The sequence below is a fragment of the Protomyctophum parallelum genome (genome assembly GCF_964188405.1).
Source record: "Protomyctophum parallelum genome assembly, chromosome: 2".
NCBI classification, from domain to species: domain Eukaryota; kingdom Metazoa; phylum Chordata; class Actinopteri; order Myctophiformes; family Myctophidae; genus Protomyctophum; species Protomyctophum parallelum.
Window position 1 is genome coordinate 30398045 of NC_139699.1, and position 26607 is coordinate 30424651.

At 42.5% G+C, this 26607-nt stretch overlaps 1 protein-coding gene across 4 annotated transcripts in view; it reads right to left on the minus strand.

Annotated features, from left to right (window-relative positions):
- Positions 1-26607, minus strand: part of neo1a (neogenin 1a) — a 193068-nt gene that overhangs the window by 38639 nt on the left and 127822 nt on the right. For all 4 annotated transcript variants that reach the window (XM_083759839.1, XM_083759838.1, XM_083759837.1 and 1 more), the window contains exons 6-7: positions 15741-15895; positions 15407-15527 (exon numbers count right to left, since the gene is read on the minus strand). In XM_083759839.1, the coding sequence (XP_083615965.1) occupies positions 15407-15527; positions 15741-15895 (276 nt within the window). The remainder of the gene's footprint in view (positions 1-15406; positions 15528-15740; positions 15896-26607) is intronic.

A 26607-nucleotide genomic window follows, 5' to 3' on the forward strand; every position in this document is an offset into this window, starting at 1 on the left:
AAATAAATCATCATCACGTTAGGACGTTATTGACTGTCTGCTTGAGGATTGACTACACAGAAAACACTGTCATACTTACTCATGGAATGGAGTAAACAATACACATACTTACTCATGGAATGGAGTAAACAAAACACATACTTACTCATGACATGGAGTAGTATTAAACAACACACAGACACCGGAAACTGTAATCTAAAGCCAGAGTTATACTTGGCTGTACATCTCATACATCTCATTCCAGTACATCGCATGTACTGGAAATAGCCGATCTACAAGCTCACAGTGTTGTGCTTGTACTGTAGATCAGGAGTAAAAATCACACCTGTGTGAACTGAGTGGTGCAGCTCCCCACCCCCCACCACCACCTCTCTCTCTCTCTCTCTCTCATTAGCAGACAACATTGCAGCACTATCCCTCTCTCTGTTTCTGGCGGCCCCTACTGGTACCCTATAGTCATATACTCATGCTCATGGCCACATAGGCGATTAGGCGTGCTCATGGCCACATAGGCAGGTGAACACTGACATTGCTGGTTGTAGGAGTGGTTGCACCACTCAAAAACTGTCGACCCAGGGTCTTCTCCTATGCACCTGCCTACCTATTGTACACCCAGGTAAGCAAAGCCTTTACGTTTGATGAAAAACGAAATGTGACAAAAGAAAATAATTAAAATCAATCCCAGCACCACCGTTATATTTACAGCTGCACACAGGCCTGTGAGTTTCTCCTCTGTTTCCTAGCCGGCACCCTGCCCTCTTCACCTCCATTTGACACGGCAAGTCCTGAGAGATTTGCAGCTCAGGTAGTGGGATTACATTTGTCAAAACCTGGGCCTTTAGCACACTGTGTGCGACATGGAAGGAATGAGTGAACACAGGGTGAGAAAAAGGAGCACAGTGAGAGACAGAAAGAGGTTCTGTGGAGCAGCATTAGCTCTAGGCAATATGCCAATATTGTGCTCGACACATCTTGCTATAATGATTTTGGTCAGTGGCGCAATTCTCCATCGGTGTGAATTTGTCCATCTGTACGCTATCCCATTGGAACTGTCACCAGCCCATTGTAAGTGTCAAAACAATGGCATGTTCTTGTACAGTCGTGTCTCACACACATTTGTGTCTAAAAATACATCCGATGAAACATGGCGTGCTATGTATTCTATCATCTAAAATAATAATCTATATAAATGTTCTATTATGTACATAAAATAATGGTAGAAAGAGGCACGGAGAAGCCTGGTTTGGCCATCGCTCTGCAGTTTACGCCAAGAAAAACAGAATGAGTGAAAGAGACACCTTGTCCACTATGGAGATCTGCCATGCAGGGCAGCTTTCTGTTCTCATGACAATCAGTCTTTTACTGCCAGGCCTGGGACAGTTACAGTAAGAAAGTGTCAGACTCCCACTGTTGGTGCCAAGTTCTATTCATAGCTGATTAATAGTGTCATTAGTCTCTGTGCCTTCGCTAATGAATGGCTGGCATTAAGCCTTAACGAGGTAGGTTATTCTACATCTGCATAATGCATTTGGGTAACCAATGTAAAAAAATAAAAATAAACAGTCAAGACAAAGAGATGCATGGCAAATCATTTATCTTAATAATAAAATAGAGAAAAACACATTTCTGTACTTGCAATGATTGAAATAGCATTTATTTAAAGTTCTGATAAATCCCTCGCACTTTAAACTTTCTGCTTGTGCTGTTAACTACACACAGGCTAGTTTCCCCCTGCGTCCCAGCTAGACTAATCATAAAGTTCTGGCAAGTGATTTTTGTACTTGGCCACAGCAGCCTCCCATCAGGAACTGTAGCTCACTTGCTGGCATTTTGCAACTCCACCGAGACAGCATAGCTGTCCGGCTCCTTGACAGCATCACCTGCAGCACTGTAACTAGCCTTCCCAATTAAGGTATACTGTAGTCAGTGGACCGTAGCCAGGTTCTTGCAATTTGTCCCCCATTAGAATTAAACTTAATTAGCTTTGATATTCTGCATGGTTGGAAATTAGCATCTCTGTATAAGAGCTCGCCCTCTGTATAAGACCCTGTACACAGCTTGTGTTCTGTTATTGAGTAACCTCGCGTCACCAGGCTTTCCATCTCGGAGGAAAGCCTAGTCTGTGTTACAGATATCGCCACGTCATGTTGTAGTATTGTTTTGTAATCATCAGGCAGGAATAATCATCTGGAACTTCCTCAAACCGGAAGAATAACAATAAAAGCTCTCGTAGCCTGCGGCTTTTATTGAGAAAATTCGGTTTTAGGGAAAATGAAGTTCCGGATGATTGTTCATGCCTGATGACTACAAAACAATACTACAACATGATGTAGGGATATCATCCTGATGACTACAAAACAATACTACAACATGACGTAGGGATATCATCCTGATGACTACAAAACAATACTACAACATGACGTAGGGATATCATCCTGATGACTACAAAACAATACTACAACATGATGTAGGGATATCATCCTGATGACTACAAAACAATACTACAACATGATGTAGGGATATCATCCTGATGACTACAAAACAATACTACAACATGATGTAGGGATATCATCCTGATGACTACAAAACAATACTACAACATGATGTAGGGATATCATCCGCTACCGACCGGATCATAAACCCGAAAAGGAATGCTGCCCAGGCTAGTTATTGAGACAGCACTTGTATTGGTAGAGTGGGACTATATAAAAAATGGAGGACTGGAAATATTAAGAAACTCAAGTTAAGTTAATTATGGGCCTGGCCCAAAAACAATAACTACAGTGTTTTCACAAAAAGGGCTACTTGTTCAGTATATAGATCAATTGTCGAGAGCAACATGATAATCACTCCATTTCCTTCTCCTCTCTCTCAAGCTTAAATAGAAAAATAACAAAAGGTAATGTATGAGGAAGAAATTCAAGCATGCATAAAACAAAAATAAAAAAGTGGGACCGAACATCAATAAAGCTGGCAAGTACAAGAAACATTGAGCAGACCCGGCCATGAATTTAAAACCACACAAAAGATGTTTTGATTTGTTTCTTGGTTTTGTTTATACATTTTCCGTCACTTCCCGGACTATGTGTCCCTGTCTTGTTGTTGTGTACCGGTATGTTCCCCTTTATCGTATTAAAGAAAAACAAACAAAGCAAAAGATGAAAAAAAAAATACTAAGCATTAGTGAAAAACAGTTTTTTTCAGCCAGCTTACATACTGTATACTATCTGATATTCTATGAGGCTTGGCAAACAGATGACAGGTATATCAGTACGCTCCACCCCCACAATCCACGATATATAATGTCAGAGCTAGTCAAACCTCAGCTCAAACCTCAAATTGAGGCCTTAACTGACGTGATGGTACAACAACTTAGTCCTGGGGTAAATCTTGGTTAAACCAATATCCAATATAATGGGGCTTACTTTGTAGCTATTTAAAAAATAAAAAAGATAAAAGAAGAAAGAAAAGATGATAAGGACATGCCCAAAATAGGGATACATATTTTTTTAATATTTAACCAATGAAAAGTATTAACAAAGCTTGTGACTAAATAATAATTACATTGGATCCAGTGGAACAAAGGTTCTTTTATACGTGTCCTGAAGAAATATATATAAGAGTTTAAATCAACAATTGAGCAATTCATCTGTTCAACAAAATCAGCGAGTAGAAGGCATTCCTGTGAATGTGTGTGTTTTGTGGTAGCATCCTTGGCCCTGTCTTATAAAGCTCTGGGCAATTTGAATTTTGGTAATGTGGCTCGCATCAAAAAGTATTTGAAGATCCCTGCTCTATGGGATTGAACTCCCTAGGCAGAGTGTTAGCATGTAACACATCCTGATAACACACGCGGATACACAAAACACACACGAGACACTACAACACAGAAAACCTAAACTCAACTCAGTTCAAATGAACACAGCATAAAGGGAACATATGCCCTCTATGAATGGAATAGGCTTCATAAATAATTAACATAGTGGCTGCTGTGTGCATATTTATACAGGGTCCCATGTCACGTGTGTGTGTGTGTGTGTGTGTGTGTGTGTGTGTGTGTGTGTGTGTGTGTGTGTGTGTGTGTGTGTGTGTGTGTGTGTGTGTGTACGTGAAACATGTACTCCCAGTCCCTTGATCCAACGAAAGCTCGCGCACACACACACACACACACACACACACACACACACACACACACACACACACACACACACACACACACACACACACACAGATGTTGGGAGCACCAGCTGCTCAATATGTAAAGAAAGATGTGGGAAGTCATGTATGTACACCATAAACATCATATTCATCACATGTTGAACATGTCATGTTCCACATGCTGACTGGCTAACGGAAACCAGGTGTCTTATGCTCAGCTTTCAGACAGATTAAAATTATTTGTAAATTTGTACCTTCCTAAAAATGTAGTGGAGTCAAAAGTACAATAAAAGTCATCAGCTTGAAAAACATAAAAACAAATACTCCAAACATGTACTTAAGTACTGCACAGTATTCAAGTAAATGTACTTAGTTACATACAGCACGCTTACTACTGTATGTACTAGTAAGTAGTAAGTACACATCTAAACTATTCTAAAAGAACGAATCAAGCTGGAAAATTGCAGTTGATTACAGTCACGGTGTGTGTGTGTGTGTGTGTGTGTGTGTGTGTGTGTGTGTGGGTGTGTGTGTGAGAGAGAGTGTGTCAGTGAGGGGGTACAGAATGTGTATGTGTGTGTACTGTATACACGTAATATTTCGAGCATGATGTGTGGGGACTTTTACTCAACCACCCGGAGAGGAACTAAAAGGTCAAATGTGTAGAATTGCGGAGGAGACGTTCAGGAAAGCAGTGCCATTATAATCAGACCTCACCTAGCTAGCTCACTAACCACCTGGGGTTAGGACAGAGGAGGGGCGACAGATATATCACAAGGCTAGCAGTCAGTGGTTTACCCCTTACTTAGAGTATAATATGAATAGAGACGGCACCCAAGTTCTCCTCCCATCCACTTGCATTAAGTTGCTCTAAAGCGCATGAGGCAATTTCACTCCTCCTTCCGGGTAGGAACAGAGTGCATTCTGGGATGGATTTGCCCCAAACACATGAACGCGCTGCCGTTGACTGTCATTGCACGCGTTCACGTATGAAACAGTGTTCACGTGTCATCGTGAACGTGCACAATGATAGTCAACGAACCAGCGCGTTCATGTGTTTGGGCCCACGCTGCAATACCAAATTCAGCCACTATGTCCATTTCTCCTCAGGGTTTCCTCCGGGTGCCGTTTCTATTCATATATACTCTAGTCTAGGTTTAGCCACCACCAACCATGAAGCTTGCCTGCTAGTGAATTTTTTAGGAATTAATCATCCATGTTGGGGCTGGGGACTGAACCCATGGGGGGAGAGTTGCCTGCTGCAGGAAGCGGTATGGAATGAAAATGTGTTGTTTTTGTGCTTCATTTCGCTTCCAGTTAAATAAAGCCATGAAAGTGTACCCAGGGGGCTATCCTGTGTCCAAAAAACAGCAGATACAAATCCTGTGTGTGTGATTGAAGTGGGTATGTGGATATCGTAATTTAGGGCGTTTGCTACTGAAATGTATGGGGGGTCGGGGGAAAGACAGGTCACACCCACACCCACACACGGTCAAAACTAAAAGTGGCTTCGACAACAATGCTGAACTCTGGAGAGCAGCAGGTGCATTGACGCAGACAGTCTGGGCTATTTTAAGCCATCGTTTATCTTTCCACTGCAAAACGCCGGTAGATTGGGAACTGTTGTGGCTCATTTTTCAAATGTTAGTTAGCTCTTAGAGGCCAGATCTACACAGAAAAGCACTTCACCATAAGAGTCAATGCAATCTACAGGAATCCCATGCTGCGATAGCACGCACACACGATACACATCGCGCGCACGCACATGCACACGCACACTCACACACACACACACACAGCGAGACAATGTACAATCGAAACGTTTTAATGGCTATGTAAACAGTTTGGTCGGTGGAGACAGATTTTAGCTCTTCACAATCAATTTTGGGTGCATTCCCTCAGATCAGCCACCTACAGCTCCCAGAGGGCTCACCCTCACTAATCACTGTATGGAGTGCATGCACATGCTATGCTTGGGAAGATAAGATAGAATAGATGGACTCTCTCTCTACTCAGCATGCAGAACACATTGGCATTTAGTGTTCTTAACAATTTCTGGCCTCCCTTATTTTTTCATGATAACATTAAATCCTTAATGTGATCCCACTGGTGTAAATACAATACCTGCATAATCCCTTTGAAAATCTTGTTAATCAAATGAATATTTAAAGTTGCAACATTGTGCAAATGCCAGTAAAATAATAAATGACATCGGCAGCCAGAGCCAGCCGGCGGGCTCCTTGTTGATGTGCCGTTTTCAGTTATAAGCCTCTCTTGGGTAATAATATGCTAGCAAATCAGTTTTCAGCTTATTTGTCTCTTTCAGCTAATGAATAGAAGTGGTATAATATTCCATCAAAGTTATCTTGTGTTCATTGTGACACTGTGTAAGCCCCTTCTGGTGAACAAAGCATGTTTTCTTGTTGAAAAGTAGTGTAATGGTCTTTCAGGACATTTATTGTCTGCACCAGCCGAAGGCATGGGGAGAGTATGTTTTGCACTCCGTCCGTCCATCCGTGTGTGTGTGTGTGTGTGTGTGTGTGTGTGTGTGTGTGTGTGTGTCCGTCCGTGTATGTTGCCTGACGGTACTGTCAGGAGAGACCAGATGGACAGAAGTAATATTTAGTTGACTAACGTGGATTTTCTTTTTTTTATTTTACAAACAACGGTGGATTAGCATTGGCTAAGAAGAAAAATTACACACACTACGGTAACTACACATCTAAAGAAAATGTGGATTTATTTATTTATTTATAAGATGTCCACATTCCGCAAGTCCACAATGATTGACTGGTCTGGTTTCAACGTGCATGGCATTCATGTTATTGACCATGCAGGCTGCAGCATCACCGACAGCGAACTACACTCTTAATAATAACGGCATTTGGTCATTTCGGGTACTCGGGTAATGGTTCTCATATTCATTATCATAGGCGGTTCCATTCTGGCTGCGGTTCCGACACGATTGGTGCTTTTCAGTTCAGAGGCAAGAATTCTAAAAATAGCAGCGGGTCAATTCGGAGGCGGCTCCATTTTCTGCGGTTCTATTTTGGTGCGGTTTGGTCAAATTGGACCCGTCAAGACCTCTAATGCAGTGTCTGATTGCGGTGAAACTGTGCACCCATATTCCCAATAGGCTGAGGAAGAAATGCCACTTGTATTGGCATTTTTTTCAAATCAGCCTCATGGTGGCGCTATAACAGGACAAGTCGCATATTTACATATATACAGTAATTGTACTGATCTGTGTAAAAACTTCTGGCCTGCATTTTTCAATTCTTCAACACTTTTTTAATATTAGTCCTTCAGAGTTTATTATCCAAATATCAATCTTGGTGGAGACCTGTGCCCCGAGGGGCACTACTTCTAGTTTGTTTTGTTTCATCTTTGTACATTGCCAGGTTTACCACTTCAACTCTATAGTTAGTTGACCGGATTACCAAGGGCTCTACTATACTAGGCCCCCTCCCATTGTCATTCTACACTAAATATAGATCTACCGCAGTCTACAAGCTCACAATGTGGCGCGTTGCCGAGTTGAAGACAGAGGTTGTCAACTACTACAGCATCCTCACAGACCCTCCAACTCTAGAGACAACAGGTGGCACTGCGCTAAAACCTAAATGAAATCATGAGACCCAAGGCAATAGCCCGGTCTGCCATGTGGAATTTCTACCTGATGTGTGCGTGCTCAGTGTGTGTGTGTGTGTGTGTGTGTGTGTGTGTGTGTGTCAACATGTTTAACTGTCACATTTGAATAGAGGTAGGCTACTGTACCTGCTGTCAATTGTGTACTTTATTATTATTATTTTCCACTCAGACACACTCTGTACCATAGAAACAGAAGATAAAGCAGGCTGTATCCCCTTATGTGAACACGAGCTTTTATTAGTACAGATTTTTAAGCAGGCTATTTTCACCTTTTGGGTCAAACATGGAAAAATGGTGGTGCTCCATTTTAGAGGAGGTGTATACCTTCCACAGTCTGTTGTCCTGATGATACTATTGTGTAACAGAAGCAGGGTGTGACAGTGCTCTCACTGGGCCTGATTCACTAAGGAAATGTACACCCAGGTGTAAATAAAGTGACCAAAGGAGTGTTTATTTTTGGTACGCCCAAACTCACGTGCCATTCACCAAATGTGGCGTACTGCCTTCATTTGTGCGTATCAAGGCTGTCTCATTTTTGCCTGACAGTCACGGCGACTCCCTCTTTCCCAAGCGTTTCGCCTTGTGTAGTCGAACGTTCATGCCTATTTTACCACGATAAAGGTAACCGGAAACTAACGTGATGACGTTTATGGTATCACGACACGTTACTAACAGATCTACAAGCTAACAGCGCGTCCGGTTGCGCACCGTATAACAACTTGTAGATCAGCTTATTTTGGCAAGCAAGTCCCTATCCGATGGATCCACTGGTTAATAAAGTAGCAATCAGTTGGATATAGCCTTCTCTCATGTGAAGAATGAGAAAGAAGTTAATTATTTATTTAAGTTCAACCTCAAGACTAATACAAAATTTTAAAAGCCATTTCTATTGAAAAAATGCTCACTCACCTTTGCAGAGGTGTACGTATATATCTGGTATGTTTTTTTATCAGAGCTTATGAGGGGAGATCCGATTTTGATTAATATCATATCAATGTATTGGCAGATGTTGGGCACATACATATTTTATTTGAGGTTTGGGACTATAATTGATTCAGCATGAAGACTAAAGCATTCTAAATACATATACGCACCCTCAAAGTTGATGTGAGAATGGGCATAAAATAATCATGAATCCCATAAGTAATGTAGGAAATCCCGGTATGATCAAAATATGGGCGTAAATTGCTTAATGAATCGGCCCCGTCTATTTACAGCTTTGACATTGTGGTACATTCAGTATGTATGTAAAATTGTAAATGTATAATGTATTATGTATGCTGCAAATTAATGAGCACTTCCCTTAGTTTTCTAAGAGATCCAACGTTGATCTTCAGCAGCATTAACTAATTTGCTAAATGAAGATTAGGGTGAGGGCTGTTATAATTCCCCAAATTAATTGATTTGCAAATTGTATAAATCTCAAAGTCCACTTCTCTCCATCCCACCCCTGATACACCACATGCTGTCAAGCATAAGGATTGGGTAGGCCATACATTTCAACCGTCAGAACCGTCACTCCTGACACCTGCCTGCACACATTATGTGTCACACACACAGAATGTGAAAGAGGGTGGAGGAGGATTTGGTGGTAGTGGGAGCTTTCGGGCGGGGATTGAGCAGGTAATGGTCTTCTCTCAGTGGGGGCCTGGTGCCTCTGCTGGGAGGGGATGACAGTACTATTCTGTTAGCTGCCAGCAGACTGGGGAGAAGGAAGAGTAATTGCAGCCCTGGATAAGGCACCACGATGATGAGCCATTCCAGGGTGGGGGTTGGGGGTTAACAGGGAGGCTGGGGCACACAGGAGAGAGTGCTACATCCATTTCACACTGGTAGGTTTTCATTTTAAAACAAATTAACAGACCTAGACTATGCGGATGATATCTGCCTACTATCTGGACGTGTAGCGTAGAAGCTGTTGATCAGAGTGAAGACAGAGTGGTCCAAATTCGGTCTTTGGCTAAATGCAAAGAAAACCAAGGTTGTCAACTGCTTCAAAATCCTCCCAGATTGTCTTATTCTGACAACAGCAGGAGGCACTGCACTCAAAGGAGTCAATTACTTGAAATACAGTAGCATGGGCACATTCATAATGCTGGACCCAGCCTAACCCACAGAAGTGCCTGGATGGATTGGTTGCAACGCCAGAATGCATGTATTACTAATTAACATGTACCAGAATGAGCACATTAGTATCTGTATGGAGGTTAACAGGGGCGATTGAGATGGTGGCATTCAGGAGAATGAGGCTGTCAGACACCTACAGTAGCTTGCAAACTGGTGCTGTGGGAGCTAATAAACAGCCATCGATCATGAGGTTGATGGCTGCTTATTACATTAACATACATGTACGTACTAAACAAAATATGCAGGGCTAGAAAGTACTGGGAGGATTGGGATGACTGGAAACACAGTTGGTAGGGCTTATCCGCCCTAGAGATGATTAAAATGAAAACAATATCTGTTAGTGTTTCAGAAATCCTTTCTGTCCATGCTACACACCTGAAAACATTACAGCCATTTGCCAACAACGTCCATGAAACAATACTTGTAGACACATGACAATTTAGTGAGGGTTATTTGAACTATTTAGAAAATGCAAGACATTGGCCAGTTTACAGTAGGCTTGTCTCTAAATGGACATAGGGTCATGTGGGGACGTAACAAATCAGGGTAAATCATACAACGTGACTGATATGACCCAACATGTAAGCCATGTCCAATTGTCCATATCATAATTTTCAAAAGTCTCTGCTCCTGCCTGCCCAGACAATGCCATGCCAGAGTTTTCAATGCTAAACAAGGTCAGCAGTACTTTAGAAAGTCCACATTTTAGGGGTTTGAAAATAAATGCCGGAGTAGTGTAGCAAAAGTGATTATTTAAAACGAGAACACAATGTGAGAGAAGAGGAATGCAGTGTTTGTACAGATCAAAATAAATATTTTCACCCAATATTTTTCAAATCCATACCAAAGCAGGGAATTCAAGCTGACAGGTAAAAAAATAAAATAAACACAACAATTTATGTATTGGAACAATCTTTTTTCTTTCTTTTTGAGTGGTGCAACCACTCCCTTACGGAGCTATGTGTGTGTGTGGGTGGGTGTGTGCGTCTGAGGCTGAGCACGAAAACAGCATGGTTGTTTTTCACCACCTGTGCACAACCTAATACACACACAAACACACACGCACATACAGTCATTAACTGTATACATTAACTGTATATATGGTGATTTTGGGTGTGCCAGTACAGTACAGTACAGTACAGTACAGTAGAAGGTACAGTAGAGGGACCCCCACACGGTAACTCTGTCATCTCTCAACCGTTTCGGATGCGGGGCAGCTCGCCCCGAATCGGCCCAGCCCCCTGGGTGCGTTCCTGTGGGTCTGGAACCCCCCCTCCCCCCCCCCCCCGGGGACCCCCGCACGGAATTGCAACACTCACTTCACACGGGTGTGATTTTTTTCTTTTGGGTACACTCTTATCCGACCATTTTCTGAAAATGCATTAGGTTCAACTCGGCCAGGACTTAAGCAGTTCAATTGCTTCCAGCTTTTACAGCTAGGGAGAGCTTTCCAGTTCTACAGTGATGCTCAAAGCTTTGGCACCACAAAATGTCAACACATCATTAATGTGTGCTGGGAGAGAGGAGAAGAGAGAACGGAGGCAGAGGGGAAAGGCAGAGTGACGTGCAGTCACATGCCATCACTACAGCATATTGAAGGGGCAAAAATAAGCTTTCACATGCAAATTAAATCTCTTGAATGAACGACAGCAGGAAAAAGACAAATAAATAAACTCACTGGGCTCATTCTATCCATTTCAGACTGCAGTTTGAGAATCCATGTAAATCCAGCTATATTTCTCAGCTTGCTGTCATTGACCAATGGGTACTTTGCTCAAGCTCAAAGTCTGTCATGTGCTGTAGTTGCAAATAGCAATTGATATATCAAACATAAAGCAATATACAATCTATTACCATGTTTGCACAGGCTTTTCTTTCCTTTGTTATTAAAAGCCTGTACTGTAGGTTACAAGTGACAAGCCTCCCCATACGCAAGTTTCATCATAGTTCATTCATAACCTTTTCAAAAACAATATTATGAGGTTGAGATCACATTTTGAGCTGAAGGACAACCACTATGGATTTTCAGAAGAATGAGCAGGGCTAGTGGCAGGGCTGTCTAATCTAATCACTTGCAGCGCACTGGCAGTCAGACACCTGCTTAAAAGAAGAGAAGGCGACAGACTAGACACTTCCAGGAGACAATAAGAGTGAAAGTGGCAGCTTCACACTAACTGCCATTGGCTCGACTTGCATATTGCATAATTAGGTCTCCTTGAGGTCCAGCTTTGGCTTTTGTGATCCCATTTACCTACATCTGTTTGTAACTAGCTGACCCACATTGCACATGTCTGTGGAATGTCCAAGAAAATAGCTATGGACTGCAATTTGAGGTCTATTTTTGAACTGCCAAGATTAAGATTTAAGATGTGAGATGTGACACGCACACGCACACACACACACGCACACACACACACACACACACACACACACATTGCAGCACTGAGATTTCTTGGCATTAAAAGCAGTGCAATCCAGAGTTCAACACATCTGATAAGAGCACATGTTCCCAACTGCCAATACTAAGAGAAAACAGCTGGCCTCCTTACAATCAACCACACGCAGGAATGAACAGAAAAGCTACATTTGAGTAAAACTGGTACTGTCAACAAGCAAAGATCAAGACTACTAATAGGGATGGGACTATAATCCTTATTATCGTTTATCGCGATAATAAACCATCTCACAATAATCGTACCGTGGAGATTTTAATGCATAGTGAAATTGTCCTCCGTCATACACTAGATTGAAATAGTTTGTTGAGCTGAAAATTAAAAAATATGTTCTTGATAAAATGGACTGGTGAGGATCGAGCGCATTTAAGTCCGCTCTACACAAATTCACCAAAAATAGCCGATATACAAGCTCAGCTTTTTTGGCGAACATTCCCCCCAGAATAGGGATGCTTGGGGTTCTAGTGGTTAACAAAAGTGACATTTTAATATTTTTATTCTGACAATTATTTTTGCCACAATAATCGTAATTTTGATATCGCCCCACGACCCACCCCTAACCACTAATGAATGCTGGAGTTGGTGTTTAGATAACAGTTACCTATTGATCTTCCTGTTTGGTGCAGACAGCTTTATCTCTGTGGCAAGTCTCTGGCTTATCTGCCCCACTGTGAAACAGCAGACATACAGAGGGGCTTTTCTTTGCCCTACCAGTCCATATTTAAGAGGGTTAAAGCAGGGACAGGGACACCTGACCAAGGGGGTCCACACAGGGGCAGGAGAGTGGAGGGTTCATTATGTGTGCCTGGTTGTAAAATAAAGAGCCTTGCTCTGGACAGCTAAATTAGCCCTGGGCCCAGTGGGCTGCACTAAGAAAGGGGCAGTGAGCAGGTGGCTATGAAAGATGAGAACGAAACCGAGGGATGAAGAAAGGAGAAAGGTGGCAGATGGCTACGGCTGTGTGTGTCAGTAACCTGCACAGGAGATGAGAAAAGAAATGATCAGAACCGATCTCGTGACTCGTGAGAGCTACAACTCAGCTTTCAATCAGAGTCAGAATCTCATAAACAGTCAAATCCTCAGTTTTAATTTAATTCTGATTCCTGTAATTAGGCATGGAGGGGCAGCACCGGCCGGCAGTAGAATCAGCGTTAGCTTAGCTTGTTTTCATGTTTTCTAAGATCCTAAACACACCAGATTGTCTCATTTTGAGCAGAATTAAGGACAAATAAGCGCGCGTGCACATCGGATCTGTATATAAGGCTGTGAGTAAAAGCAAATAAATAAATACAAATAAATAAAATAAAATATTCTTTTTAATTACTGGATTAAATTTAATTAAAGAAAGACGAGTTCCCTCCTTCTGGCAAAGGTGGGTTGTGGAGAGAAGAACGGGTTCCCGTGTTCTTGGCATACTTTGTGTTAACACTGAGACTTTTACTGTGTCATAGAGGTGTCCACAACACTTTCCTTCCTCATAAAAAACTATAGGCATAATTTATAATGACTAATATCTTTAAGAGGGAAAAGTTGGTAGCGTTTGTGTAAAGTAAAGAATAATCATGATAAAATATTCTTAAAAGAGTGGCTCTTAGTGATATTCTACAGTCAATCATGATAGGATTAGCATTCATCATATACAGTACATCCACTGCTGGGACAGATGCACATATAAAAACATATTTTGGTGATATTAAGAGATTATACAGAGATTCATGTCTTTGAAGTGCTGCTGGGGGCAGATGGGCCTTAGTAATGTATACTATTTATCTTTACTTCAGAGGGAAGGGGAAAAGAAATGAGTGAGAAAATAGCTCACAGTGTCTGAATGAAATACATGATGCTGTTCAGAAGGTCATAATTATTTCTGACTTAGTGCCCAGCAAAGGGAGGGTGTGAATACAGATGGGGGGGGGGTCCTGGTTAGAAAGGCCTCCTAAATATGCTAATCCGGTAGCCACCTGCTTGGAGTGAGGGGGTTCACACCGCAATTCAACTGTCTCCCTTCATAAAATATAGACCTTTTTACAGTGGACACTGAATGAAAAAGCGGTTTTCAAGAGAAAGAGAAATGAGCATTTCTTTTCATAATCAGAAAGCCGTGCAGCGCAACGTAACGTAACTGCTTAAATCTGCCTCTTTTTTTATTCTTTCTTTATTCTGATCCCCATTAGCTTCCACAAAGTGGTCGCTAGTCTTCCTGGGGTCCACGCCTCTGTACCAAACTCAAGTTTTGGTGCCAAAATTATGTTTTTCAAAATTTCTCTTTGCTTCTACTCCACTCTCACTCTAGACTTTGGCAGTGTTTGCATCTTTTCACACTCATAGCCTGTCGTTGATGTTAGCTTTGATGTAGCTGCGCAGCACTCCACTTTGGGAATATACACACAAACCTTGCCTTTGGCATTCAAAAAAGCTAATAAAGGAATGTGACTTGAGTCCGTTATATTCTGCTAGCTCTCTCTGTGTGTGTGTGTGTGTGTGTGTGTGTGTGTGTGTGTGTGTGTGTGTGTGTGTTATTGTGGACTCAAATAAATAAATTGAAATGTGTGTGTGTGTGTGTGTGTGTGTGTGTGTGTGTGTGTGTGGGGGGGGGGGGGTGTGTTCAAAGTCAAGTATACCACTTGAAGAAAAACAAAAAAAGGCTGTTCTTTGTGTGGTTAGATCAAGATGCTTTCTGAAGTTCTTAGATCTCATTGGCAGCGCACTGTAAAGCTAGATGTGGAATTGGACAGCGTGCATACCAAAACACATGATCACCAATGTCTACTTAATTTCCTCTCGTGTTCTGCATAAAACCCAACCACAGGTCCATTCCACTGACTATGCTATCGACTGCGAGTCCTCCTCACTCAGTCCCCTTCAAAGGTGGTGTGCAGGGGAGCTCTCTCTTACGTTCCCCTCGGGGGTCGACACCAAACAAGCTGTTGACCACTGAAGGGTCCGTGAAGAGCAGTGAGTGACGATACATAGCTCAGTGGAATGAAACCTGGCCTCCTGTGATGACTAGCACGTACCGTGCTCCAAGATGATCAGCTGGGCACTGGACTGGATGTTGCCTGCATCGTTCTCAGCCAGGCACTGGTAGAAGCCCTCGTCTGACTTTACAAGACCCAGCACCTGCAGATTGTGCTCCTTCTAGTGGAGGTGAAAGGATGACGGTGGAAGAAATGGGGGGGAGAGAAAGCAGGAACAAAATAAGCTAGGAAAAAATTGTAAAGCCAAAGACAGTTGTAAAGAATATCACTAATAAAGATACTGTGTGTGTGTGTGTGTGTGTGTGTGTGTGTGTGTGTGTGTGTGTGTGTGTGTGTGTGTGTGTGTGTACTGTATTTATGTCGGTAATCTTACAATTATTTTGAAGTAGTCACTGGGGATCACAGCGTCTCCGTTCTTCACCCATTTGACGGTAGGAGCCGGGGAACCAGTGACCTCACACTCAAAGATGATGTCCATGGACTCACGGGCGTAAATGTTGGCCGGCCTCTTCACAAACTCGGGAGGAACTGTAAAAGGGAAACGGTGAAAAAGGATCGAGAGACATTTACTAAGGCTTTAAATCGACATTCGATACAGTGTACGACACACACACACACACACACAAACAAACTATTGCTAAATGGCACCAAAGCTAAAGCTATGTCGTTCACTCCACAAGCTATTTCAGCTCAAATGAGCTCTCGATGGAACTCCCATTGAGTGGGTGGAACGCTACAAATACCTTGGCTTTTGGTTGGATAAACACCAATCAAATTTCATATTGATTAGTTGTGCAAAAAGCTTAAATTCACTCTGGGTTTCTTCTACAGATTGAAGGCTTGTTTTGCTTGTTCAGCTCGTAAAAAACTGGTCATTGGTCTCTTTCTGTCCCAATTGGATTGGTGATAACATTTATAGGTTTGCCTGCACCTCAACCTTGACCAAATTGGATCCCTACCATGCTGCATTGAGATTCATAACAAATGCACCTTTCAGAACACATCACTGCACGTTGTATGCTGCATTCGGTTGGTTCTCATTGGCAGCTCGCAGGCTTCAGCATTGACATATTTTCATTTATAAAGCCATTCTGGGTGACCTGCCGTCTTACATTTCATCCAAATTCGACCTGGTCCAAAACGGCCTAAACCTCAGGTCAAATGCTTGGCTGCGGTGTGTAGTACCAGCATTCAAACCCGAGGGGGGTAAAAAATGTCTGGCCTTCTTTGGCCCTTGGTCGTGGAATGATCTACAGTCCAGACTAAAATTGCCTTTGAAAGTTCCCTTGAGAGGTTTCAAAAGGATCATCATTGATGTACAATCCAACACCTGCACATGTTTGGATATGTACTAGCCTATGTTCATGCCTATATATTTATTATATCGGCTCAGATCATGTAGATTGTGTATATGGTGTATTTTGCCCTGCTACTAAAAAGTAGGACAGGTGACTTGTTGTATTTATGCATACTTTAAGGTGTATTATGGATGTTGTATTTGCTGGTTCAAAATGTAACATTGACGATGTGGTATTGAAGTGTAATTTTTATTTCTGCCTCTTGGCCAGTTCCCACTTGTAAAAGAGACGCAGTCTCAATGAGATTTTATTGGTTAAATAAAATTTAAAAAAACACACACACACACACACACACACTCACACAGCGGTCCGCACTCCGCAGAGAGAGGGGAGTGGAGTTAAGAGCAAGACCGCTGTAGTGTCGTGTCGCACGTCTCTCTCTGCTTTAATTTCAGTTCACTATGGCCACTGCTTAAGTCAGCGATGATGATGATGATGATAGGCTACTAGTAGTGTAAACAAACAGAAGAATCGGAAAACCGTCCCGCTTCCTTCAAGTCAAAAGTGTGGACATATTTTGGCTTCCCACTGTCCAGTCACACAACGCATCGTTTACAAAACGACTACGATATCCCACAGCCTGGCAAAACGACAATATGACGTTATATGAGCCAGCTGAGCATACAGTAAGATGCTCAGCTGGCTCATATAATGTCTCTTGGACTTTGTGATGCCTGCTAATATTATTAGCAGGCATCACAAAGTCAAAGAGATCTGTCCAAAGATGACACAGCCAACAATTCCAGGCTCGTTTAGAGCAAACTCCCACATAATTCGACACATGCTAAAGACATTTCCACTGTGAAAAAAGCTTGTCGTGCCTCCCGGGAATTGTTGATGTTTCAATTGTGCCTTTACACATTCTATATTATGGTAGAGATATAGGAAGAGACATGCAACCCCTTTCAGTGGTGGAAAACGCTGGGTTTAAACATTTGATAAGCGTTCAAGATGACAGTTTTCTGAAAAAGCTATGTTTCTATGTCAGTCGTTCTTCTTCATTTAAAAAAATTAGCAGACCTACAAGCTTGTAGATCTGCTATTTTCCAATAGCTAAAGCATAACATAATGCTAACACCAAAAGGGGTTCCCGCCCAAAATGGGTTAAAATCGAAAGTTGAGTCCAATCGTGGATTAGGCGAATCGTGACAGCCCTAACGTTTACTGTGTGTACATGATGTGTGTGGTTGTGGCAGCACATTGACCACTGTGGGACCAGTCGCCTCACAGTGGCTACTAGTCAGAAACTAAATTGGAAGAGGTAGACTCCTGCAGAAAGCTACTGTAGTGTACATAGTCATTTCCACTCTTTTTTAACTTGTACATCAGCAGGTTTTTGTCATAATTATTCAACATAACGTCACACTACACAATCAAGCTTGGGGTGAAGGAGGAACAAGGGTGTGTGAATTTTAATGAGAAATTCAATACAGAAGTTGTCAGAACTAACCAGGCATGTCAAATACTGTTCACACACACAACTCTGACCCTTTAAACAGAGGCCGTTTTAGAACCGACCAAGCAGATAATGCTGAAATGCTGAAAATCTTTTTGAAGCAAACTAAATTAGCACCAACTACCTCTGTTAGTCACATTCACAATACAATGGGAAATGTCGCAGCCTTCTATAGAGTAAAAGTGTTATCCTATTCATTTGGATTGCCTGCGTGCTGTTTTGTTGTTTTGTAAAGCGACTTTGAGTACTTAGAAAAGCACTTTTCTGCCCTGTAAAGCACTTTGTGCTGCATTTCTATGTAATGAAAGGTGCTATACAAATAGTACTTGATACAGAGAGTCAGAGAGTGAGAAAAAAGAGAGCACAAAAAGAGGAGGTCAAATAGTGGTGATATCTTGGTATTAGCTTCCAATTCACATGTTGATAATGATAGACGATAATATTATGGTCCTATTTATTTATCCTGCAGATTAAGGAGATAGGAGTTTCAAGTCTACTATAGGCAGGATAATTGGCTATGGTTAATTTAGCTCAAGATCAAACCGCTAGTTTGGACTTTATACTTAATGACTTCCTTATAATAATCAGCCTACCTATAGGACCAACTGATGGAGGCAGTGATGGAAATGAATACAGTAAAACATCTAGAACACCAGGCCAACTGTGTGTCAAACATGCGTGCGTCCCCCGCTGAGGGATTTGTGGTGAATAATGTGGCTCACAGTATGGGGTCTGGTCTGGGTACTAGTGAAACCCTTGGTGTGGCAGCAAGAGGGCACAAAGAATAGAGAGAAAAAATCGGTGTGTGTTTGCGTGTGTGCGTGCGTGCGTGCGTTGTGCAATTGGGAAGATGATTTCTGTCTGGGTATAGTGCCTTCTGACAGTTTGACTGACACTATGCTATTCATATTTCTGTCTAGATTCTACTTCCCTTGGCATGTATAGGTGTGTTTGTTTGCATATTGTCTGTACATACAGTATGTGCTTGCACATACAGTAGGTTTCCATGCATGCCATGTCATAGAACGTATGTACAGTATGTACTGTATATGTATGTAGTTTTTACAGATCCGTGTGTGTTCAATATTTCCTGACCAATTTATTTTCACTCATTCAGAGATCTAGATATCTAGTGTCAGCAGCTCATGTCATCAATATAATTATTTTAATTATCCATCTTCATTTTGTTCTTTACGCTCATCTGTCAGTACATCTTGTGTTTCATGACACTGATATTGCTGGCATGACACCTGCAATGTTCCTCCATGGGGCTCTAATCTTGAATCAGTCCCTATCATGTTGCATCTCTTCCTGAACTCCTTCCCTATTCTGCCGTCCCTCTCCATCTCTACAGAATAACACCTCTACACCTCTGTGTGGAACTCAGCCCGCCGTCGCTCTGTCTTTCCCTGGTGACACGCACCATTTCCTCTAATGGGAGTTCACACATTTTGGAACCTATTTGACTGGGCAATGAGCACAAACGCCCAAATATACCAATAAAGCTTCAGGGGCCCCGGAAGCTGTCAAGATTCAAGATGTGTGTGTGTGTGTGTGTGTGTGTGTGTGTGTGTGTGTGTGTGTGTGTGTGTGTGTGTGTGTGTGTGTGTGCTTGCATGTGTGTGTACATGACCCTTAGGTTGACATGTCATACTGAGTGCAGTGTAGGTAACAAGTTGGAATTCATCATTATGGGCATACCAAGCAAGAGGTTTTCAATTTTTTTCCTCTATAAATCAATGCTATTGGACACCTGTGTGTTTGTTCAAAAAAATATTGAAGCAATGAAATTAAAAATTAAAAAGTGCTTCGGACAAAACCTCTTAAATCCATTTGACCCTCTAACTCCACCACCTCTCCCCATCTCATGCAAGTAATTGACAAAATTATATAAAATCACAAGACCTTTTTTCTTATTATTATTTACTGAAAAATGAACATTTTGGAGTTAGGTGGTTTCTTCCCGACAGCAGCGATATATACAAATATTTATATTTCAAAAGTCCCCAAAAGGCAAATCTTAATTGCTTCCTGTAAACAAATCTTGATTTCATTCACCCGTTTGATTCCCATAGCTGCATGTTCCTCCAAAGTCCAAACACACCTGCATTTCATTACACAACCTACTCCATTTTGAATCTCATTCAAGATGACGACACCCAGACGGTGTATAATCAGCACACTAAAATATGTATCTGAAAAAAAAATTTAGTTAGAAATAAGCAACTTGACAACAAACATACTGCACCATGGCTGCGTGGCTGGCTCGCTGAAAATCGTCTTTTGGCGATGTTCACGAGTGTGGGAAGCCGGTTAGGGAGGTCATTCTCTGTTGCAACCCTTTAGGTTTGTTGGGTTCCCGTTAAACCATTTTGGGCGGGAACCCCTTTTGGTGTTAGCATTACGTTATGCTTTAGCTATTGAAAAATAGCAGATCTACAAGCTCATAGCGCGCCACCGAGTGGCGCGCTACGAGCTTGTAGGTCTGCTATTTTTGAAAAATCGAAGAACCACTGACATAGAAACATAGAATCTGATCACAGGTCAAAATGGGTTAAGTTAGAAATAAGCAACTTGACAACAAACATACTGCACCATGGCTGAGTGGCTGGCTCCCTGAAAATGGTCTTTTGGCGAGTGGGAAGCCGGTTAGGGAGGTCATTATCTGTTGCTACCCTTTAGGTTTGTTGGGTTCCTGTTAAAGTAAGGAGAAGAACTGGAGAGGATAGCGTAGTCCCGGTGAAACTCCTGACTGTCAGCTGAAAGGAATCGGCTGTATCTGTTTAACCTCCCCTAAGACCAAACAGTAGGGGTCAGCAACGACTGGCCCATAATGACTATAGGAAAATGAAATGAAAAAAAAAAAGATGTTGGAACTTCAGCCAATTTGTCAATAAACAGAAGGCAAACGCTTTTTTTAATTGGACTACTCCCAGGGCAAAGCATCTGAATTGAAAATGACCTGTTACTATTTAGACAGCTTGAACAGAGTCCCATTAGCTATACGAAGCCAAACAAAAGCCAGTGCGGGCACCCGGGGTTTACTCTGAGGGCAAGTGGAGCACACACCAAGTAATTACCAATCCTGCTCTTCCCAAGATAACAGCTTTATTCTTAATCCCTATCAAAACCAACAGCTTCCGCAGTAAAGCATTTAAGATGCTTGATGCCCGTTTCCCAGTTGCAGAACAGACAACAGTGCTTTGTCCAGTTGAAGACAGAAGTGATAGAAAGGGGAGTCATGTTTGTGGCAATTCAAGATCTTGTTGTCTAGTCTGCCACAAGCCAAGCCTGGCCTGAGAAGGATATTAAAAGGATTTTGATAGCTTACTGTAGATCCCCCTTTGTTTTCAGGCAGAGTTTTCAGTATCAAAGTCTTGAGGCTGGCTGATGTTTCTGTGGCATTCACATCCTAAGATATTTGTGCAATGCCACAGATCTGTTGCATCTTGAGGTAATGAGAACCTCCAGCAAAAAGGTCTTTGCTCATCACATGAACAGATTCCTAAGTTAGTTAAGAATTCTCTTTGTAAAAAAGAAAAACACTTCCATTGTATCCTCACACCATGCACAATATGTCTTTTATCTGGAGTTCTTCAATATGGGAACCCATCGGCAAAAAAGGAAAAACAGCGCCCTTTTATTTTCCTTTTGAATTTGCCTCTGGAGGTGGCACCAAATGTGGATAACAAGATGTTGGCCTATTTGGCCTGTGTGGTCCATAGATATAAAAATCACACCAGTGTGAACCGAGTGGTGCAACTCCCGTCTATTGGTTCTCTGTATCATTCCAATTTGTATCGTTCCAATTTCTTCTCTGTATCGTTCCAATTTCTTTGTATCGTTCCAATTTCTTCTCTGTATCGTTCCAATTTCTTCTCTGTATCGTTCCAATTTCTTCTCTGTACTCTGGTGCCCCCTACTGGTATAAATAAGTAACATACTCGTGCTCACTTATACATACATACAGGTACACATACAGGTACCTACCTACCTAGGTACACAGACATTGCTGGATGTAGGAGTGGTTGCACCACTCAAAAACGTGTGGAAGTGACTCAAGCGACTACTGACCAATCACAGCGCCTCTTTTCCGGGACTTATGAATTAAATTCAAAGGTAGCTTTAAGGGCCTTGCAAACGGGGAGCAAGGAACGCACACGTTGATTGCCTGGATCAACGACAGGTCTGCTACAGGTCTGCTCAAGAGGGGCGCGACAACGCAAGCGTAAAAAAAAAAGCTAAACCGAATCCAGGTCTGGTCTGGTGAGTCGTGGGCGTGTGCACGAAACGAGCACGCGCGCAAAAAATATGCTTGTGTTGTCGCACCGCGACTTCTCAGAGGGAAAACGCAGGTCTCATTGAAAATGAACTATAGGCGCTATATCGCTCTCCGTTTGCGAGGCTCTTTATTGGCATGAGAAAACAAACATTTACACTGCCTCTGATTGGCCTACCGAATGTCCCCATCACGTGTGTCACAGAAGCTTGCCTTCCTTCGAGATACAGACGCCCCAGAGCCCAAGGAGGCGTCTACCTTTCTATGTCTATGGTTTGGTCCCTCCTCTTCCGGTCGCACGTGTCTTTGTTTACATTCCTAACATACCCAACCCAACTATACACGTTGTAATGGGAGCTGCCAACAGATTTAGCTGCAGCGTTTGAGAGATTAGGAGTTCTTTGATGGGGCATTCATAAAACATTCATTAGCAGTCTAGTCTACTGAAGCTCAGTGGTGAAAAGCAAACACACAGATAACTAGAAAAAGTGCCCTTCTGGGCACAGGTCTCCACCAGGTTATCCACAGATCCGTGCAGTTAGAGGTAAAAACACTTTTCGGCCAGTTATAGCGCCACCTTGAGGTTGAGTTGAAATTGTTCATGTGGCATTTTGTCCTCGGCCTAGTGGGAATGTGGGTGCACAATTTCACGGAAATCACGCGATGTGTTCATGATTTGCAGCATTTTGTTTGAAACTGAGCACTCCTGTGAACTTTGGAAGCCAATCTTAACCAATCAGGATGGAGTGTGAGAAATCTGAAAGACCGGTTTGGTTGACTTGACTTGGCTCTAGAGAGACTGTGTACCAATTTGCGTGATGTTTGGACAAAATCTGTAGGTGTGCTGTGCAAAAACTTGTTTTGCACAAAGCGGCCTCCTGGTGGCGCTATAACAGGCCGTTCTGGAAGGTTTGGGGCAGAGGTTCATCGTTGGCATCCAGGGAGTGTGTGTGCAAAATTTGGCATCGACCGGGTTAACGGTGGCCGAGATTAGCTGCTAACGGACGGACACACACACACACACACACACACACACACACACACACACACACACACGGACGGACGGACGGACGGACGGACGGACGGAGTGCAAAACATACTCTCTCCCCATGCCTTCGGCCTGGTGGAGACAATAAGATGGTGTTGTTTTTCTCAGCATGTTATACTTTATTTCTTATATACTGTCAGTGTAGGAGGAGAGCGCAGGCAAGCTTGGGGAGACAGGAACACCGGAAGTCACATTTCAACTTGGTTCCTTGCAGGTCACAAAGAACAAATGGTCTGTGCAGTGTACTAACTAACTGGCTGAGCCACTAGGCACGCCCACACATGACAACATTGATAATGAATATGGTAACGTGTTGGAAACAAGTTAAACTAGACAAAGTGCCAATCGGCACAGGTCTCCACCAGGGCAGGTCAGGTTGTGGCCTCATGGTGGCGCTATAACAGGCTGTTGAGGAAGATTTGGGCCGGAGGTTCGTGTTGGAGGGATGCAGGTACAATGTTTTTCCATGTGTGCATACATAAGTTGTATACAGATCGATGCAGTTATAGCTAAAAACAGGAATTGGCCTGTTATAGCGCCACCGTGAGGCTGATTTTGAGGAAAAAATTGTGGCATGTCGTCCTCGGCCTAGTGAAAATGTGTGTGTATAATTTAACGGAAATTGCACACTGCGTTTGTGATTTGTGGCCTTTTTTCGAAATGGACGAATCGTGTGAGCTTTGGAAGCCAATCTTAGCCAATCAGGATGGAAGATGGGAAATGGTGCCGCTCCGTGTTGATCACATGACTATGGAGATAGTGTATACCGATTTGCGTGAAATTTGGATAAAATCTGAAGGAGTAATAATAGAAAATGTGTTTTACATATGTCTGCCTCCTGGTGGCGCTATAAAGAGCAGATGTGAGAAATTCCAGGCAAAGGTTTTTCCTTGGCCTCTAGGGAGTTGGCATACAAAGTTATCCACAGATCCGTGCAGTTAGAGGTAAAAACACTTTTTGGCCAGTTATAGCGCCACCTTGAGTCTGAGTTGAAATTGTTCATGTGGCATTTCGTCCTCGGCCTAGTGGGAATGTGGGTGCACAATTTCACGGAAATCACGCGATGTGCTCATGATTTGCAGCATTTTGTTTGAAACTGAGCACTCCTGTGAATTTTGGAAGCCAATCTTAACCAAACAGGATGGAGTGTGAGAAATATGAAAGACCGGTTTTGTTGAATGGCTCTAGAGAGACTGTGTACCAATTTACGTGATGTTTGGACCAAATCTGTAGGTGTACTGTGCAAAAACTTGTTTTGCACAAAGCGGCCTCCTGGTGGCGCTATAACAGGCCGTTGTGGAAAGTTTGGGGCAGAGGTTCATCGTTGGCATCCAGGGAGTGTGTGTGCAAAATTTGGCATCGATCGGGTTAACGGTGGCCGAGATTAGCTGCTCACGGACGGACGGACGGACGGACGGACGGACGGACGGACGGACACACGGACGGACGGACGGAGTGCAAAACATACTCTCCCCACATGCCTTCGGCCTGGTGGAGACAATAACCATGCTATCAGTGTCAGCTATCATAATAAGGGTCACTAGGTATCTCTTTGTGCAAAGCTGAGCAGCCTCTGGAAGCAAATTACAGCCAGAGGTAAACATAATTAAAGTTATATGACCTTTGTGGTGATAGTGCTGTGTTCATTCCCTTGAAAATGAATGAACCCAGTACTGTTGTTTTCATGAAGGTATGGCTAAACTTAATTAATGATTAATTGATGTGATGCACACACACACACACACACACACACACACACACTTTATAATTAGCTATTATTGCTGTCGAAATCTCAGTTTCAGAGCTTGGAACACTACTAGCGTGTCTGACATCACATATAGTTCGAGACAGGTCTGGAAGGGTTCAAGACTATGGAGGTAACTAGGTATGGTTTGAGTCAGGTCTGAAAGGATTCAACTATTTGTTGAAAAGGTATTGTTTTTGAGGGGCTCTAGCCTCTCCTATAATACAGCTTTTGTCCCCACACGTCTCAAGATTTGCCATTGACAATGAAAGGGGAATTCAGGTCAAATGTCCGCTAAATCTGGTCCCCACACATCTCAAGATTTGCCATTGACAATGAAAGGGGAATTCAGGTCAAATGTCCGCTAAATCTGGTCCCCACACGTCTTAAGATTTGCCATTGACAATGAACAATATGGTGTAAATTTAACATCAAAACATTAAACGCCATTGACATTGAATGGAAACGAGCAAATCAGCTAACCAATCACAGGCAACAGGCATTCTGATTGGCCAGTATGAGATGATGCATGATGATGTATGATGATAAGAGCGCCCCTCACTTAAAGTTGACCTCAGCGTGAAAAGCTGACCTCAGCGTAAGCCACCAGTCACCGAGCAACATGTTATTATGATTTGTGTTCCATAATCAACACCAATTGATGCAAAATTGCAAATCACAGAACATTTGCCTGCTCCCCAAAAATGGTGGAATTATGGTGTATAATACCCAACTCTAAAGCACACTAGAATAAGCTTCACTTCCTTGCCCCACTTGATGTGTAAAATATTGATTTCTCTGCATACAGCTCTCTTTATTAACTTTCTGTTGGCAATTGATGTTGACCAACCAGCCGAGACACAGTTGCACAGTGGGGTTTTTAATAGCCAAATATCCTCCTGCTAAAACATGAATTTGAATTGACTTCATTATTAGTTTGCATGGCTGCAAAACCATCTTTGGATCAATACGGGCAGTAAATATAAACAACATCTAAGCAGCCCTTCAGCATCATTAGCATGTAAAACACTAAATGTGGCTAACACACTATAGCACCGGCAGAATTAAGCATGGATACAACATTTTTTATTCTCACATACCATGACCTAAATGCTGTGACTCAAATCAATCAAACTTAAAATATCAATGTAGCAGGGAAGAGAACTGCAGGTGTTTATCCATTTCTGAAGGGCAGACACACATGTGCCCATCATTAATTTTCTCCACCCAGCTCCCAGTGATGGAGACAACACCTCTCCACAAAGCAAGGAAATGGGCTGTGTTTTCCCTCGTTGTGCTTTTAATAGCTGATGGAAAGTTCCCTTTTTTATTGTGACTCTGGGGAGAGGGCAGGA